General features: G+C 44.7%; 1 protein-coding gene across 6 annotated transcripts in view; it reads right to left on the bottom strand.

Annotated features, from left to right (window-relative positions):
* The window catches only part of TMEM184A (transmembrane protein 184A), a 53,886-nt gene that overhangs the window by 16,364 nt on the left and 17,664 nt on the right, over window positions 1-19,858 (bottom strand). Inside the window, exons 2-6 of one of the 6 annotated variants that reach the window (XM_069084820.1) lie at window positions 18,952-19,104; window positions 17,897-18,001; window positions 13,808-14,005; window positions 10,232-10,495; window positions 145-310 (exon numbers count right to left, since the gene is read on the bottom strand). In XM_069084820.1, the coding sequence (XP_068940921.1) occupies window positions 145-310; window positions 10,232-10,495 (430 nt within the window). In that variant the 5' untranslated portion in view covers window positions 13,808-14,005; window positions 17,897-18,001; window positions 18,952-19,104. Of the gene's footprint in view, window positions 1-144; window positions 311-10,231; window positions 10,496-13,807; window positions 14,239-14,838; window positions 14,866-17,896; window positions 18,002-18,951; window positions 19,105-19,858 lie in introns of those variants that run through there. The other 5 variants (XM_069084821.1, XM_069084822.1, XM_069084818.1 and 2 more) reach the window with 5 other exon arrangements.

The following is a 19,858-nucleotide window of genomic DNA, read 5'->3' as shown; positions in this document are numbered from 1 at the left end:
CTGAAGCCTCAGTTTCCCCAGCATCCTCAGGGCCCCTCTGGGCATCTCTCCCCACACCTGTCACAGGCCGTTCTGAAGCCTCAGTTTCCCCAGCATCCCCAGGGCTCCTCTGGGCATCTCTCCCCCCACCCATCTCAGGCTCACCTTCGTAGCAATCTCGCACTGAGTTAAAATAGACGTAGTACTGGTGGCTTCCAAGGAGGAGGAGGCTGAGCCAGGAGTCAAAGGCATAGATGGGGACGATGAAGAGGAGGCGGATGATGTAGCGCTGTTCATTGGGCACGGTGTAGAATTTCAGGTGCAGGTAGATCTGACGGGAGGGGAAGAGAAGGGCAAGTGGGTCCTGCGGGGCTCGGGTAAGTCACCTCCCCCATTCCCTCTTTATGGCCTTATAGTGTGTGCATATGCACATACACACACATTATACAGTCAGATTATCTTAGAGGCCTTGGAAAGGCAGCATGGTCTAGTGGAAAGAACCCTGGAGAGAGGACCTGGGTTCAAATCCCTGCTCTGATACTTACTACCTGTGTGACATTGGGCAAATCACTTAACCTCTCTGGGCCTCAGTTTCCCCATCTGTAAAATGAAGGAGAGCGGGAGATGGACTAAGTGACTCTGAGGTCTACTCCAGAGCTCTGATCTTTCCTTTGCCTCCACAACAAATGCTCACTTTTTTTTTTTTTTGCTTTTTGGAGGGCAATTGGGGTTAAGTGACTTCCTCTTGGGAGGAGGAAGAAGGAAGGGAATAAGTATTCCTACAGAACCTACACCTTTGCAAATATTATCGCATTCTATCCTCACAACCTACCCTAGAAGGTAGGTACTATTATTATCCCCATTTTACAAATAAGGAAACCAAGGTAAACTGAGGTGAAATGACTTGCCCAGGGTCACACAGCCAGTAAGTATCTGAGGCTGGATTTGAACTCAGATCTTCATGACTCCAGTCACTCTATCCACTATGCCACCTATCTGCCTTAATGGAGCCATCATTCAAGGCTCAGGTCAAATGCTAACTCCTACCTGAGTTTGCTGATGCCCTGGGCCCCAGCAAATGACTTTATATTTACTTGAAATGTATTTTATTTTTACTTATCTAGAAAGGTACATCTCCTAAAGCTTCATGAGAAGGAAGCTTTTTGTGTCCTTACATCTCCAGGACTAGCACAATTCTTGGCATATATTAGATGCTGAATAAGTGCTAGATAAATTGAGTTGAATTGAATCACATCATAACTTGTATTATACTTATCTATGTACTCGCCATATTGTCCACCAACCCAGTGGAATGCACGCTCCTTAAGAGTAAAGGACCAGGTAAAGGACAAAATATCTTTGTATTCCCAGTGACTAAGTGTTTTCCACCCACCCCCTTCATGTGAACTTTCTTTTTTTTTTTTTAAAGCAATCAGGGTTAAGTAACTTGCTCAAGGTTACACAGCCAGTTATTTCTGGGTGTGGTGCTGAGTATCTGAGCCCGGATTTGATCCAGGTCATCCCGACACTGGGGCCGGTGCTCTTACTTGCTGTGCCACCTGGCTGCCCCTCATGTGAACTTTCTTGATCCCTCTCCACCAAAATTACATTGTATTTTTCTTGAATATATCTCACATATACTTCAACCTTATGTTTATATGTTGTCTTCCCACTCGAGTGCAAAACTTCTCAAGGACAGGTGCTGGGTTTCATTTTTGTCCTTGAATTCCTAGCACTTGGCAGAATGCCTAACACACAGTAGGTGCCTAATTAATATCTGCTGATTGCATGATTTATTAATACACATCTCATAATTGAAATGGATGAAAGTTGCCTTGCACCCTTAAGAGGTAGATACCTCTGGGAAGGGCAAATAACACAAAGACTTATCAGTCACTTTGTACCTTTCACTTATCTATTCCCTTTTAGAGAAGTGACTTTTAAAAGGGAAAGGAGAGAGAACATGAGGACGCTGACCCCCCGCAGATGCCAAGTTCTCTACTCAGCTCCTAGTTATACATACAAAAGAGATCTGTGGCTGAACAAAATTCACAATTAGGTAATAGCCCAATTAGCTGAATTGAGGACTAGTTGAAAGACCAGACTTAAAGAGATGCCATTAACCACTGACCATTTGTAAGGAGATCTTCAGTGGCATAGTCCAAGGAGTTGTGCTGTTTAACATTTTTTTATCAGTACCTTGAATGTGAGCACAGACAGCATGGTTATGAACTGTTCATGGGACACAAAGCTAAGAGGTATGGACAATACACTGAATGAGAGAGTCACAATCCAAAAAATCTTGACAGGCTAGAATTTTGAGTTACATCTGATGAGATGGAATAGGGACAAATGTAACGTCTTATACTCAGACTCAAGAAATAGTTTCACAAGTACAAAATGGGGGCGATGGGAGGGGAGGGGAACAGAAGTTTATCTAAAGCTATCTGAGGCTTCTAGTAGAGGGGACACATGAAATGAGCCAATATTGTGATATGGCCACCCAAAAAAAGCTAATGACATTTTGGGTCATGTTAAATAGCCCAACAGAAAAAGGAGATGAGTCCCAGTATACTCTGTGATGGTAAGATTATATTCTGGAGCACAAAGGGGTTGTATCTTATAACATGTTTAGGTTCTAAAGACTAAATAAAGTGAGATAAAAGCTGTACATAGAAGTGTCCTCAAAAATCTCTTAAATTGAGTGGTCTTCATTCTTTCTCATCAGAATATTGTCCATCCTCAGTAGGAAATTTAAGCAATTCACAGGGGCTGAGAGCCTTTTCTTGAAACCTGATGGGCACAGGTTTACAGTTCATGTCTTGTAGTGGTAAGTTTTATGCCTTTGCCCCTTTTAATTAGCTTAACATGCAATTAATTACTTTCTTATTCAACTGGAACTTAATTTATGGGGAGAATTTTATCCCTCACAAGCCAAGACCCACATCAGGGAGGAGGAAGAGGAGAGTAAAAGTCAGAATGGGGGACAGAACATTGACATTCTTTCATAAAAGTCCCTTGGCCTTCATGTCTCCAATTGATGGAAAGGAGACTGGCTCTCTCCCTACAAGGAGGACCTCATTCTCCAGTGTTGAGGTAGGACATTTATCCCAATCACAAAGGCCTCTGTGTCCTTGTCAATGGCAAATGGCAGAGCCTCTCTCCATCAGTGTGGTCAGAGATAGGGGTAGGGGAGAAGGTTAAGAAAAATAAAAGATAAAGGATCAGAAATATAGAGAGTCCCAAGACCTTTCATTCAATGATTGCACTCCAGGGTTGGAACTTGTGTGCCCCATTCACTCAGTCAAGCTCACTGGGGAACTGTAGTGAGGGGGAGGGAGTCACCCCAGCACTAACAGGCCATTGGCCAAGGAGCATCATTCCAGTGAGTGCAATTATCCATCTTCCCCTAAGGCTTTTACTAGACTGGGCCAAGGAAAAGACTCTAGCCTAACCACCAAGGGTGTATAATGTGCTAACAGGTAACAAAAGGAAAGAGGAATAGAAAATAAAGATTAATCAATCAACAAATATCAACTATTAATAATAATGACAGTATTCATAAAGCATATACAGCCGGGCACTGTGCTAAGGGCTTTATAATTATTTTCTCATTTTATCCTCACAACAACCGTAGGGGGTAGATGCTGAATAAATTAAATGAGAGTATGATATGATTTCACTGTATTGTGTTCAGGTCAGGGCACTGCTTTCTGGGAAAGACATTGGTAAGTGGAAGAATGTCTAGAGAAGGGCAATCAGAATAATGAATAGTATAAAGTCTGTGCTATGAGAAGAGGGGTTCATAGATCTGGGGATGTTTAACCTGGAGAAGAAGGCAGCCAGGTGGCGCCACAGTGCACAGAGCACTGGACCTGATTCAGGAAGACTCATCTAATATGGTCTCAGACACTTACTAGCCTCATGACCCTGAGCAAGTCACTTAATACCATTTGCCTCAGTTTCCTCATCTGTAACATGAACTAGAGAAATAGCGAACCATTCTAGTGTCTCTGCCATGAAAACCCCAAACGGGGTCACAAAGAGTCAAACATGATTAAATATGGAGAAGACTCATAAAGAATATGACAGATGCCCTTAAGGAACTGTCACATGGAAGAGAGATTAGACTTGTTCTATTTGATCCAACAGGGAAGAATCAACACTAAGGGGTGGAAGTTGCAAGAATGAAAATTTTGGCTTGTTAAAAGGAAAAAACTTAGGGGTGGCTAGGTGGCACAGTGAATAGAACACTAGCCCTGGAGTCAGGAGGACCTGAGTTCAAATTCGGTCTCAGACACTTAACACTTACTAGCTGTATGACCTTGGGCAAGTCACTTACCCCAATTGCCCTGCCTTCTCCCCTCCAAAAAGCAAAAATGAATGAATGAATGAATGAACGGAACAAACAAACAAATAAATAAAAGGAAAAAATTTCTAATGATTAAGTCATCCAAAAGTAGAATAGGGCAGCTTGGGAGATAAGTGCGTTCTCCCTTCCTATAAGCCTTTGAGTAAAGAATGGATGACCTGGGGCAGCTAGGTGGTACAGTGGATGGAACACTGGTCTTCAAATCAGGAGGATATGAGTTCAAATCCAGCTTCTAACACTTCACATTTAACTAGCTGTGTGATCTTGGACAAGTCATTTAACTCCAATTGCCTTGCCTTCCCCCTCCAAAAAAATAAAAAAAAAAAAGAATGGATGACCACTTATTGAGAGTGGTTTAGTAGGGATCTTTTGGGAGGTGGGAGTGGTATGAGATGGATTAAATGGACACCAAGGTCTCTTCCAACTCTGAAATTCTGTGACTGATACATAATCAGAAAAATGCCATCATGATTCCAATTTTTCATCTTTCCCTAAGTCTTTTACTAGATTGGGCCAATGAGAAGACTTTAGCCTAACCACCAAATGGTGTATAATGTGCTGACAGGTAACAAAAGAAAAGAGGAATAGAAAATAAAAATTAGTCAATCAACAAATATTTACTATTAATAATAATAGCTAATAATAATAGGATTTATATAGCACTTACGAGGTGGTGCAGTGGATAGAACACTGGTCTTCAAATCAGGAGGATATGAGTTCAAATCCAGCTTCTAACACTTCACATTTAACTAGCTGTGTGATCTTGGACAAGGCACTATGCTAACTGCTTTCCAATAATTTTCTCATATTAACTTCACAACAACCCTAAGGGGTAAGTGCTGCAATTATCCCCCTTTTAGAGATAAGGAACCTGATGCAAGCAGAGGTTAGGTGACTCACCCAGGGTCACACTAATACCTGAGGCTGGATTTGAACTCAGGTCTTCCTGATTCTGGGCTTAGTGTTTTCTCTACTGCTGTCATCTAGCTTTCTACTATATGATAGTATAGATGAATACTTGAGATAGATACTTGTTATAGATGCTTGAGAAAAAGGAGCAGGTGCTAAATCAATCAATCAATCAACCAACGAGTAACTTATAAAGGACTTACTATGTTCCAGGCATTGTGCTAAATGCTGGGGATATAAAACCATAAAGGAAGCAGAGCCTTTTCTCAAGCTTATTTCAAAGAAATAAGGACACAAATACAGAACTTGGGAGTCAGAAAAACAGGGTTTTTAATCTTGCTCCTGTGTTAACTTCCTGTGGGGCCTTGGGAGGTCACTTAACTTCTCCAGAACCCCTAGTTTCCTCATCTGTAAAATGGGTTAATAACACATTTTTTTTTCAAAACTTGATCAGGGTTAGGTGACTTGCCCAAGGTCACACAGGTAATAAGTGTCTGAGACTGGATTTGAACTCAGGTCCTCCTGATTCCAGGACTGGTGCTCTAGCCACTGTCCACCTAGCTGCCCTGGGGTAATAATAATATTTCTGCAACTTCTCTTATAAGAGGATATAAGCCAAACTACCTTGAAGTATTCTATGCATCTAAGGGATGTCAGAGCTCTGTTGTGGTCCCAGCTCTAACATAAACTTCCCAGGTAAACTTACTTAGGGTTTCACTAAGCAGGTGGGGGCTTCAGCTGCCACATCTGTTAAGGAGGGATAATAATTCCTGCCCTGCTGCGAAAGGACTTTGCAGAGCATCTGAAGGCTGTAGAAGTACAAAGGCTTCCAATTGTTTTATGAGCCTCGGTTACTGAATGCTGAATGGTCAGGCTCATGTCTTTGCTCCATTAAAGGACAGAGAGGCAGTGGGATGGCCAGACAGTAACTAAAGTCACCATGAGAGCTTTCCATAAGACTTGCCTTGCCAGAGAGGGATCTGCTACTCTCCATCCTAGGACCAACTGTGCCTGGGGGAAGGGCAGTTAAGGAGGAGGGGCAGATGGCATCCTCCCCAGAGCTCGGGCAAAGTCCTTTTCACTTGGTGCTATCATGCTAGTGGCAGCTGGAGCCTTCCCTGTCCCTGTGACACCCTTCCTGCCTCTCCTCCCCACCCCCACAGCAGGGCTCAGCTCCAGCAGCAGGTGCTCAGTGCTGGGCTCGCCCCATTTCCCTCATGCTCCTAGCTCCAGGGTTTCAGAGTTCCCAAGCAGGTGGGAAGCTGGCTATCTCTTTTGCAGGGTGGTAACCACCACCTGCACTGAAGACCTGTCACAGCATGGGGTCTGTGCCTCTTATCCTTCAATTAGAAAAACTCATCCTCTAAACTTCCCCCTCTTTGTGACCCTAGGCAAATTTGGGGGGTCTGTGCCCCAGTTTGTAAAATAATAACTTGCACTACTTGCTTTACGTGACTCTTGGCCAAAAGCAGCATAAAAGTATCAGCTGTAATTATTTCATTCCTCCTATTACCTGCTGCCTTAGGCCACACCCTCTTCACCCCTCACCTGGATTATTTCAAGCCTCCCATTTTTAATTTCTCCTATCTCTCTAAAACATGGCTTTGTACTTTTGTTTCTCCCGTGACACACACACTGCTGGTCTTCCCCGCTCCAGACTCCAACCTTCCCTGGCTCTCTACTGTCTACACTATGTCAGTTTGTTTTAATAGACTTAGCCCTCACTACTCTCCTATGTGAGTTTTCTTTCGGAATCAAACTGGTCAGTTCATTATCCCTTGAATACACCATCAAGCAAGAAGCATTTTTTATGTGTCTACTACATGCTGGGTCCTGCACTATTAAGAATATGAAAACCCAAGGAAAAACCAATCTTTGTCCTTGTGGGACTGACATTCTCCCCTCTGCATTCTTGCTTCTCCTGTTCCTCCATCCTAGAGTGGTCTCCACTCCCTTCCCCACCTTCCTTCAAGGTCCAGTTTAAGTACTGCCTCCTGCTTGAGAGATACGGATAGAGGCTGGGATTTAATGGATAAAGAAACTCCCTCAGCCAATACAGGTTGGGACCTTTCCTGAAGCCAAAGGCCTAAAGAGTTGCCTAAGGCACTGAGAAATTAAGCATCATATAGCTAGGGTATGTCAGAGACAAGACTTGAACCCAGATCTACCTGACTCAAAGGTCAGCTTTCTCTTTCTTTCTTTCTTTCTTTTTTTTTTTTTGCTTTTTGTTTTTCACTTTTTTTTTGAGGGGGGCAGGCAAGGCAATTGGGGTTAAGTGACTTGCCCAAGGTCACACAGCTAGCAAATGTGTTAAGTGTCTGGAGCTGAATTTGAACTCAGGTCCTCCTGACTCCAGGGCCAGTGCTCTATTCACCTAGCTGCCCCAAGTGTCAGCTTTCTAATGAGAGTAATAACTAGCATTTATGTAGTGCTCACAATTATTATCTCATTTGATCTTCACAACAACTTATGTGCCAGGCACTGTATGAAGTGTTTTACAATTATTTTCTCATTTTATCCCCATACCAGTCCTACCTATCTACCTACCTGGGAGGTAGGTCCTATTATTATCCCCATTTCACAAATGAGGAAACTGAGGCAAACAGAGGTGAAGCACAGAGTCACACAGCTGGTAAGTGTCTGAGACTGGATTTGAACTCAGATTTTCCGGATGCCAAGGTCACCTCTCTAGCCATTATACCACACTACCTCTCTCTGTCCCAATCCAGAGTAACTTCTTTTGTTATTAGAATATATTACTTTATAATGTCACTTTGCACATGTCCTTGTGTCCCCTATCCTGAAAACACCCTCACTTGATCCTTCCATCTCCACTATTGCCCAAGATCTCCTCTGCCCTTTGTTCCTAAACTACTAGAAAAGGTCATCCACATTATATGAGTCCACTTTCTCTCCTCTTGCTCTCTTCTTTACAATCTGGCTTCTGTCTTATCATTGCACCAAAACTTCTCTCTCCTAAGTCACTGGTGATCTCTCAGCTGTCAAACCTAGTGGCCTCACTCTCCTGGACCTCTCTGCAGCCTGTGACACTGTCCATCACTCCCTCCTCCTCCAGACTCTCTTCTCTCTCAGCTTTCAGGACACCACTCTCTCCTGATTCTTCTCCTGTCTATATCTTCCTACCCAGTCTCAGTTTCCTTTTCTGGATCCTCATTCAGATCATGTCCTTTTAATCACAGGTGTCCCTCAGGATTCTGTCCTGGCCCTTTTCTATACTACTTAACCTGCTGACCTCATCAGCTTCCGTGGATATAATTACCAGCTCTATGCTGACGATTCTCATATCTACCTACCCTGCCCCAACCTCTGCACACCTACAATCTCACATCTCCAACTGCCTTTGAGACAGCTCAAGCTGGATGTTGAATAGACATCTAAAACTCAGCATGTTTAAAACAGAATTCATTATCTTTCTCCCTTAACTTTACCCCCTCCTTTGAGACAACACCACCCTCCCAGTCCTTCAGGCTGGAAAACCTGGGAATCATCATGCATCCCTCACTCTCTCTCACTCCCTGTCTCCAACCTGTTGCCAAGGCCTATTGATTTTACCTTTTCAGCATCTTGCCTGTGATACCATCACCTCTCTGGTGCAGGCCCTCATCACTCACACCTGGATTACTTCAATAACCTGCTGGTGGGTCTGCCCACCTCAAGCTTCTCCCCACTCCAATTCATTCTCCATTCAGCCACTAAAATAAGTTCCCTAAAAACACAGGCCTGATGATCATGCCACTCCCTGACTCAAATTCCAGTGTCTTCCTATTGCCTCCAGGAGCAAATACAATACACTCTATTTGGCATTCATAACATTTCCCTTTCCTACCTTTCCAGTCTTCTGATACCTTCCTTGAGGATTCCCTCTCTGTGATCCAGTGACATTGGGTTCCTGACTGTTCCATGAACAAGACACCCTGGGCATTTTCTCTAGCTATCCCCCATTCCCAGAACATTCTCCTTTCTCTATTCCAACTGCTAAAACACCTGGGTTCCTTTACATCCCAACTAAAATCCCACCTTCTACAGGAAACCTCCAACCCCTCCTAATTCCAGTGTTTTCTCTCTGTTAGTCATTTCCTATTTAATCTGTACATAGCTTGCTTTGTATATATTTGTTTGTTTGTTTTGTCTCCCATTAGACTGCAAGGTCCTGGGGGCAGGGACTGCTTTTTTGGCATCCCCAGAGCTTGGCATGGTGTCTGGTACACAGGAAGTACTTAATAAATGTTCAGTGATTGACTGATTAATAAACCCTCCATCTCCCCTCCTAAAATATATGTTCCTAGAGAGTACGGATTTTATATCCCCAACACAACACATGACTTGCACAGAAGCAGGGAATGAAAAGCGTTTCTTGTTAGTATGTGATATAATGCTCCAAAATATAATGCTCCAACTCCAAAATGCTGGATTTGGAGTTGGAATACTTAATGATCAATGTGGGCCCGGACAAGTCATTTCATTTCTCTAGGCTTTCATTTCCTTATCTGTAAAATGAAGGGGCTGAAGATGTGGGGAACCTGAAGGGTTGAGGCCACAGGTCCTTGGGTGTGGCCTTTTGACTGAGTTCAAGTTTCACAGAACAAATCCTTTTATTAAGGAGATTTGTTTTGTGAAGTTTGGATTCAGTCAAAGGGTTGCCCTTGAGGACCTAGAGGGTCACATGTGGCCTTGAGGTTCCCCATGGCTGGATAACATCTAAAGTCTCTTCATCTCTAAACCAATGATTTACAATGATACAATCCCAAACAGACTCTAGGATGATATGCCAACCATCCAGGACTTGCTTTCCCTGTCCAAGGTTTAGAGCTCAGGGACAGATGTGGGGAGCACTGAAAATGAGTGAAGCTTTCATGCTGGTTGTTTATATGGATTTTACATGGAAGACACGTTTACATGTAAAGTGCTTTCCATGTCTAGGGAGATCTGGAAAGATAGGGAGAGCCTTACCTGGTGGCAGGTCAGCACCAGGGCCGACCACACAAACAGTCCTGAGATGCCCTGGGCAAGGGGGGTGGTGAGGAAGAGCTGTTTGGAGCCCTGGGAGCTGTTCCAGGCCCTGCTCAGATGAGGGCCATCCCCGCTGGTGGGGAAGCCTGGGTCAGCAAAAGGGAGGACGCTGGTATGTAGCAACCCCTCCGCCATTTGGGAGGTCAGCATAGTACTTTGGATGGTAGCATTCTCTTCCACGGGTAGCCCAGTCTCGTTGTCCATCTATTGAGGAAGGAAAGAGGACAAAGGTAAGGAAGGGTATGGCAGCAGGAAGGAGGGGAGGAGTTGGGGAGGAGGAAGGGCACTAAATACAGATTGGAGAGCAGAGGGAGGAGTGGACTTGGGCCCCTGTCAGGGAAGATCAAGAAAAAGTGAAGGCCAAGGGAGATTAGGGAAGAATGGAGGGAAAGGAAAGAGAGGGGGAAACACCCAAGCCAATTCAGAGTGAACTCACTGATTAGTTAGAACCCTCTGCAGTCCAATCCCTCCTCCTAATTTCAGTTCAGACCTTGAACTTGGATTCTGCCCAGTGCAAAAATCTTTTGAACAACAACTCTCCCACCTCATATCCAAAGCAGGATGAACCAGAAGCTGGCCAGGGCTTCTAGAACTGTAATTTGCATGCTTCTAGGAAGCAACAGGGCCCAAACTCCTTAGTGTCCACTGACTGCCTCCCTGCTAAGAGGATGATTTCTAAAGCTTGCTTCTATTCTGTTGGCAGTACAAAACCATGGCCCAAATCCCCAAATGTCAAGTTGGGTCCAGATATTCAGATCCTGGAAACTGAAAAATCTGAAAAGCTTGTCCTAAGGAGGGGGTTTTATGTCATAGGCAGAAAGTTAATCTCTGAGCCAAGAAGACCTGAGTTCAAGATCCTTCTCTAACACATCCCATATGACTCTGGGCAAGTCACTTAACCTCTTGGTGCCCTCAGTCATAGGTCTTGAGCGACTGTAAAGCTGCACATAATGTGCCAATTTATCTACGTTGGTAGAGGAAGTGGTTAGAGTGCTGTACTTGGAGTCAGGAAGGCCTGAGTTCAAATCCTACTTCAGACACTTAACTAGCTGTGGGGCTAAATTTCAAGGCCTCAGCCCCAGTTTCCTTATCTCTAAAATGGGATTAACAAAGTACACCTCCCCCTTACAGGAATATAGTGAGGATTAAATGAGATAAAAATTGTTTAGCAAATTTTAAAGTGCTACATAAATTCTAGCTATTATGCTGATGATATCTGTAGGTATAGTTTAAACAAACACACAGTTGGTTGGTTGTCCAGTTAGGGGTTTCATTAATCTCAGAATTTTGGGAAGCCTTCCTTTATTCCTGGCTCTATAACCCCACCCCCAAATAGTAGCTACCCTCCTAAGGCCACTCTGCTGGCCCCTCTCTGGTGCAGTTATCACAGAGGCTGAATGCAGAGCAACTGAAGGCGCATTGGCCCTGGAGTTAAAGGACCTGTGTTCAAATGTCACCTGTGGTACTTTGGTGACATGTACTTTCGTGATCACATGCAAATCTCAGTTTTCTGACATCTGTAAAATGAGGGGTTTGGATTAGCAGGTTCTCTAGGATCACATGTAAATAATGACAGTAAAAAAAAAAACCAAATAAATAAAAAAACATGCATTCAGATCTGATCCTCGAGCAAAAGGAGACCTCAGAAACCATCTAATCCAATGTCTACACTTTATATATGAGAAAACTGAGGCCCAGGGGGATTAAGTGAATTAGCAAAGGTCACAAAGGTAGAAAACTATTAGAAACAGGATGCTCTGCCAGCTAGGTGGTGAAGGGAACAGAGCACCTGCCCTGGAGTCAGGGGGACCTGAATTCAAGTCCGGCCTCAGGCACTTAACACTTACTGGCTGTGTGACCTTAGGCAAGTCATCTAACCCCAACTGCCCTGCTTTCCCCCCTTTGAAAGGCCAAAATAAAAAAGAAACAGGATGTGAACCCTCTGACCTCCAAGCTAGCGTTCTTTTTTTCACCAACCCTCCCCCATCACATCTCCCTACTAGATTAGAGGCTCCCTGAAGGCCAGGACTGAGGACAGGCTGAATTCACCTGTACTGAAGTAGAGAAGAGGGAGATGGGGAGGGGGAGACAATTCACACAATAATCAGATCATCGATTCAGAGTTGGAAAAAGCCTACTCTAGGTCTAAGTGAGGCATCTGTATCTCCCCAGCACCTCCTGGAGCCCTGTACACTGTGGGTGCTTAATAGATGTTTGTCAAATTGAATAAAGTCATTTCGTTGTCAATTTTAGACCTTTGCCCACATAACAATAATGACAGCTTACATTTTTGCAGTGCTTTTTTAAAAATTAAATTATTCATTTTTAGTTTTCAACAAGTGTTGTACTTTTAAAGTCTACAGAGTGGAATAGTGGTCAAAGAAAGACAACCTGGGTTCAAGTTCCACTTCTGACACACAAGGCTGTATGACCCTGGGCAAGTCAATTAACTTCTTAGTCCCCAGGCAATCCTTTAAAACTGTAAGTTACAGGTAGGTGCCAATTTATTTTAGTAGAGGGAATTTCCTCATTGAGTATTTTCTTCCCTAATGAAATCACAAGTCCATTTCCTATTAAACTTTCTATGACTGTCTGTCTCCCTCTCTCCTCATATATACATATATACAGTCATATGTAAGTATATATGTATACCGTATACAGACATTGTTACATTTGATTGTCATAATAACCTGTGAGGTAGGTAGTGTCTGTATTATTAGCCATGCCCAAGGGGGAGAAGGCACCCCACTTGCAAGAGATTAAGGGTTACCAAGCAGTGGGCACTTAAAATGTTTGCTAAAGTAAACCTCCTAGAAACCGGAGAGAACTAAGCCTATTGACCCTTCCCAGATGCCTCCAATCAGTCCCTCGTCCGCCCCGGCCCCAGCCCCAGCCCCGGCCCCGGCCCCGGCCCCGGCCCCAGCCCCGGCCCCGGCCCCAGCCCCAGCCCAACATCGTGTACACACCACCCTGTCTATTAGCTGCCTCAGCCTGCAGGTGGATGGGACATCCCGGTAACGTCTGAGAGCACCTGCCCCGACAGTCCCCAGCGAGAGCAGCGATGATCAGGAGATGCACTGGGTTCCCCATCCAGCCACTGTGGGTTATTAATTGCTAGGACTCTCGGACCGGCCACTTCAGGCTCCTGGGACTTTGCCCTCCCCCCTCTCAACAAAGCTACTTTCTCCAAAAGCCACTTTCTCCGACCCGCACCCAGGCTGCCCTGCTAGCATTTAACCCTTCCCGCCCGCTAGCTAGCTAAAGTACGCTGGCCGGGGTAAGGCGGAGGGATGTGCGTGAGGAAGGGCTGATGTTGGACAGAGATATCCTATGAACAGCACTCAGACTGCTGGGAATCGTAACTATGGTCAACTAGAACCCAAACAAGTGACCCAATCCCTTAATTCGGATTCTGTCTAGGAATTAAATGGGCCCCTTCCCTGCCCCGGCTAGAAATCCCTCCCCTCTCTCCTTTGGCCCTCCCAATCTTAGTGGCTGCTTTAACCCCGCTCTCACCTGGCCCAATAGAGAGCGCCGAGAGCGTCACCTCGGCCCCGCGGTTACTGGACTGGGGCGCACTTGCATCGCGGGGTCCCAGGTCGGGGTGAGCACAGGCATTCACGTGGCAGGGAAGACGGCTCCGTGCCTCGCTCAGGAAGTGTAGACAGGCCCCAGGTGAGACTTCCAAGCTTTGCCCTCCCCAGGTAGCTGCACCTTGAGTGGGGGAGGGAGGGGAGACGAGACCAGTGGAGAGGGTAGAGTTACCAGGAAGTCACCTGCTCGTCTCACCACTCGGTACCAGGAGCCCCACCTCTAAACCCCAGAGAGCGTCAGGATGCGCCTCCCAGCCCAAGCCCGGGCAGGGGCAGAGAGCGAAGGAGCCCTCCTTATGGCTGTTTGCGTCCTCTGGCCTTTCTTTGGACTCAGTATCCTCTTCCCTGTTTGTTTAGTCCGAAGCTGACTCCCAGGAACCTGCCGAGTGAGATCTCCTTTACGGCCTGCAGATGGCAGCTGCTTCCCGGACAGATGTCCGAAGGATTCCCCAGACCCCCGGCCCCCTGTCCTCAATGAGAGCCTCTGTCGCCTAATTTCACCTGTACCTTCGAGGAAGGCATGGATGGGGTGTGGGTGTGGAGAGGCAGTTTATGGGATCATAGACTCAGAATTGGTAGGACATGGAAGGAACTTTGTACAAATTAAAAGGAGAAAGAGGAAGAGGAAGGAGAAAGGGAGGGATTCAGAGAAGAGAGACAGGAAAAATAGAAACAGGAGAAAGAGAGAGGGGAAAGAAAGAGACAGAAAGAAGCAAGAGAGAAGGAAGAGAGACAGAAAGATGGAGAGAGGAGGAGAAGAAGAAAGACAGAGAAAGGAGAAACAAGAGAGAAATAAGAGGAAGGAGAAAAAAGAGAAGAAGAAGAAGAAAGTTGAGGAGATCTAATGGAAACTGGGAACTTCTTCTAAAGAAGCCAGTATGATGCTGTGGAAAGAGCCACTGGCTCTTGAATCAGCAGACCTGTATTCAAATCTCACCTTTGATGCTGACTTACCTATGGGACCTTGGGCAAAGTACATAATCTCTCTGAGCCTCAGTCTCCTTATCTGAAAAATTAGAAGGTTGGCCTCAGATCAAGGGTCCTATGATCCTAAATTGAAAGCATAGGCTTTAGGAGCCTTAGAGATCTGACCCAGCCCCCTCATTTTACAGATGAGAGAACTAAAGCTAAATGATTTATCCAAGGTCACACAGATATTTACATAAGGATATGTTTTACATCTTTATCTCTTTTGGTTTTCACTACAATTCTGGGAGGGAGTACTATTTTACAGATGAGGAAATAGAGGTTAAGTATCCTGTCCTTGGAAGCAAATATTATCTAGATTTGAAATCCTAGACCATTTTTTTTTCACTATATTACACTGCTTCTCTTCTAAGTAGTAAGCAACAAGTAACAAAACCATTATTCAAACTCAGGTCCTCTGATCCCCAATCTTTTGTCACACTCTCTACCTTAAGTGCCCCGAACCCCAGAGCAGGGTTCTAAGTAGGTGGAGGGGACAAGGAAAGACGAATTCATAACACAGCCCTACCCGCTCAGGTTGGGAGAGACCTAGGCATAGACCCGAAACCAAGAGCCCCGCATCTCTCTATTTGCTGGCACTAAGTTTTCTCCCAGGTTTCCTCTGGGATAGTTCAAGATTTGGAAAATGGAGACAGGTGGGGATTGGAGAAAGTTTGCTGGGGGAACTGATTTTGATTTTTACTGATCTAATTCATCACATTCACAATAAACTTCACATCTCTCTAGTGCCTTGAAGCTAAAGCACTCTGTAGATATGAGCTCATCCCCCAACACCCTTGGGAGGGGCCTAGCTACATCTATTTCATTTTCCAAGTGGGGAAACCCAGGCACAGCAGCCCTGTGGGGCTAGACCTGAACAACAGGTCTTTTGGCTTCTGGTTGAGGGCCACCCTCTGATGAAATAGATGAACAGAAAAGTGAATCCAGTGCTTCCTATACAATGTGCCCTCATCTTAGGACTCAGTATCTTCTCAGCATTGAGGCCTTCTTAAGTTAAACTGGTCTGTCTAGGTTGTTGATGAAGGAAAATAGTCCAGAGATGTGTTGATGTGACTTTTAGAGATAAGACTAAGTATTAATCAAAGGAGACAGATCTGATCCCTTTGGCCCATTGCAGGGACCCCACCCCTTAGCAAAGCACAACCTAGTTCTCCAACATGCTAGGACACGAAGCAAGGACGTAATGTTTACTAATGGGGCAGTGTGCCCAAAGCCATCCCCAGTGGATGCTATTCAGGCCTCCAAACCAGCCGCAGATAAACTCCTAAGAGGCTGAGCGAGGGACTCTCAGGATCTTCAGCTTGCTTGTAGCTCTGTTTGCTTTCTTTTGCAATCACCCCAACCCTCCTCCCCCTCCACCAGGTTCCAGACCAAAGTCAATCCGGTTCAATTTAATATACATTTATTAAACACCTACTATGTGCCAGGAACTGTACTGTTCTGGGAATACAAAAAAGCAAAAAAAAGTCCCTGCCCTCAAGGAGTTTAAAATCTATAACAGGGGAGACCAGTGCAAACAAACATGTAAAAACTTCCTTGGTGTGGTGTGAAGAGTGCCAGATTTGGAGATAGCGGGCCTGGATTTAAATCTTCCAACTGCTATGATGCCTACTATGGTCAGTGGAAAGAATGGTGAATTTGAAGGTAGATGGTTTGGGTTCAAATCTTGACCCTATAATTATTAGCCATGTCAGCTTCAACAAGTCACATAACTTTCTGAGTCTCAATTTCCCCATCTGTAAAATCAGAGGGTTAGACTAGATGACCTCCATGGTCCCTTCCAGCTCTGCCTTTGTGACCCAATAATACATCCTTAATGGGGAAATTACTGGTCAAAGTCCCAGACCCCTGATATATACCAGTAGCCCATACTGCTACATTTCCTTCTCCCCAAGTTAATTTAGTGGCATGCTTATTTTCTGTAAGGTAGGCTCCATCCCTGCTTCACCCCATACATTGGAAAGTATGCCATATCTAGTCAGGAGACCTGGGTCTAAATCCCAGCCCTGTCCTGTTTATTTGCTGGGTGACCTGTGACTCAGCAAATCATGTTCATTGCTGTGAGCCTCTGTTTCTTCATCTGTAAAATGGGCATTTTATACTACCTACATTCTAGGATTCTTATGAGAAAAGTATTTTGTGCTATGTAAAATGTGAGTTCTCATTTGGGAGTTGTTATTCTAATGTGGTTGGGTTCACATATTGTGGTGGAGAGAGAGGGTGGTGGTGGTGGTGGTAGAGGGGAGGCAGGGATAAAATGGTACAGTTTTATTTATGCCCTCACCCCCATGGTTAGGGATTTATAATCCAGTGGTAAAATTGAATATTCAGAAAACCCCATTTTTCTTAATCCACAGAGTCAGCCAGGGAAATATTGGAGGTTTCCTATTTTTTCTGGCTTTTACCACTCCTGCCCCCAAGCCCATTAGAGTGTAACAACTATGGGAAATCCTGAAACACTCTCTGCTTAGGTAGAAAAAAATCTTCCAATTCAGAAGGGAAAAGTTATGAGTTTCAGAATGACAGTCCCAGGGCAGATTTTAGTCTACAGAGCAATCAGTGCTAGATAACTGTGGAGGACTATGGTACTCAAACAGAATTTAACCACCTAAACCGAAGACACAGGGCATTTCCCAGCCTGGGCTAACACTAAACAAATTGCTGATCCCAAGAACTCAGAATAGGGTAGATGCATTGGAGGTGAGACCAGAAATATTCAGCATCAGGGATCAAGGTGGGATTGTCTCTACAAAGCAGGCCCACAATGCCTAGATTTCTAGAACTGTCAAGGCTAAGGCACTTGCCAGGTTCCTGGGTCACCTCTAGAGCTGCTTACAGAGAGGCACTATCCCAATTCTGATTTAGTGTGGCCCCCACCCCAGAACCACCGCCAGCACTGGGCTGCTCTCTGAAGACAATGACTCCTCCATCTCTTCCACTGTCCCTTACATCCCCCTGCCTTCTCCAGGACAAGCAAGGCACCCTTGACTACTGACCAGGCTCCATACCTCCAGCTATGCCTTACTTGCTAATTATAATGGTTGTTTCTCAACTTTCATCCTTCGTGGTATCATCACCTGAGCCTCCAGAGTATTTGCTCCTCTCTGGGTTTTCACGACATTGACCTTTCCTGGAAAAGAGGCAGGTTATTGAGGACCTTAATGTTGTTGGGGATTTTCATTTTAACTTTAAGTGCCAGACTGAGAAGTCTGTAATTTATCCTAGGGATCCATTAAAGGTTTTTTGAGTAGAAGAGGAAAGACCTGCTGTAGAAAGATTATTTTGGGGGGCTCTATGGAGGGCAGGCTGGAGAGGAGAGAAAGAGTGGAATCAGGGATACTAAGCCTGTGACTTCTTCCTTTTTCTTGAAGCTCTTTCCTTCTTCAGAGCCCATGATAATAAGCTTTTCCTGGTTCTCTTCCTATTTCACTGACTTCCTTTTTTTTTTTTTTGCTTTCTCTACAGAGTCAGTCCCCTGCGAACAATTCTCAAATCTCAGTCCTCTACCTTGAGCTCTTTTCTCTATGCATTCTTCCTCAAAAACTCATCTGGTCTCAAAGCTCCAATTAGCATTCTTTCTGCTGATGACCTTTCATTTACTTCTCTAACTGAGATATCTCACTTGCCTTCCAGTCCTCCCTTTTTGTCCCCTGTATTTTCAGTTGCCTTTAGGACATCTTTCCACGTATGTCTCCTTGTGATTGAAAGTGTATTGGCCTGGTAGGCTGGGAGATTATACTGTCAATTAAGTTAAGGTGAGATGTTTGATTCCCACATACACCAATTAACTTTGTTTTGTTCTATAGTCTCCATTTGTACCCCAGATCCCAGACAGCTGTCTCACTAAGGCTTTGACGTTGGTCCAACAAGGGAAACCCAGTGAGTGTAGATGACTCAGTTCAAATCCATCCTCACTACTGGAAAAACTACACCAAGTATAAGTTATACTGATGGTGACTAACTAAATTGTGTCATCTTTACATAAAAGGTATCTTATTATTGTTGTTAATAATATCGCTGTTACTACTTCTCTGACTGGTTGGCAGTATTTAAAGGGTGGAGTCCATGAGTCTTACTCACTTTTTGCCCCACCCTGTTCACAGATGGGGGTGATGACTAGAGGTGTAGCAGGAAGTACTCTGATTAGATGTGAATTAGAACTTCCCAACAATAAGATGTCAGCCACAGGGTCATGTCACCAATCGAAGTCAAGGAATGATTATTCCTGAAGACCTATGGAGAGCAGTAGCATAGCCTGTGTGAAATGACTTTAAATGAACCCCCTTTGGGGCAGCTAGATGGCACAGTGAATAGAGCACCAGGCCTGGAGTCAGGAGGACCTGAGTTCAAATTGCAGCCTCAGACATTTGACAACTTACTGATTGTGTGACCTTGGGCAAGTCGCTTAACCCCAATTGCCTTGCCTTCCCCCTCAAAAAAAATTAATGAACCCCCTTCAGTCATTTTTCAATAATTTCTTTCAACTAACAAGCATTTATTTTCTTTCCCTCTCCACCCCCTCCACACTGAGAAAGAAAAAGAACATGACAAAACTCTTTGGCAAATATGCATAATAAAACAGAAGGAATTCCCACAGGGGACCAATGTCCAAAAATGTCTGTTCCATTCTGCACACTGAGTCCATCACTTTCACCCTATTCAATGGCACTTCCTTCCTCTGAAAGGAAGAGATCAAGTCTGAGGGTTGGGAACAGGAGCCCAGGCTCTTCCTTTTTTGTTTCATTCGTCATTACTGATGCCCAAGAGCTCTGTTATATTCTAGGCCCCCTCCTCCATGAAGTCTGCCCTGAGTAGCCCCACCTGACTCCAGTCACTGTTCATGCCAGCATCTCCAGCATACTTTAGTCAGTGAGCTGAAGCTTTTGTGGGGTTGTATCACCTTAGGATAACTTCCTTGATTTCATGACATTCCCCACTCCTCTATCTATCTATCTATCTATCTATCTATCTATCTATCTATCTATCT

The sequence above is a fragment of the Petaurus breviceps genome, unplaced genomic scaffold (assembly GCF_028583685.1).
Source record: "Petaurus breviceps papuanus isolate PSGF00001 unplaced genomic scaffold, PetGlider_PUasm1.0 175, whole genome shotgun sequence".
NCBI classification, from domain to species: domain Eukaryota; kingdom Metazoa; phylum Chordata; class Mammalia; order Diprotodontia; family Petauridae; genus Petaurus; species Petaurus breviceps.
Note: the sequence above shows the minus strand (reverse complement) of the source record. Positions and strands in the feature narration are given on the sequence as shown.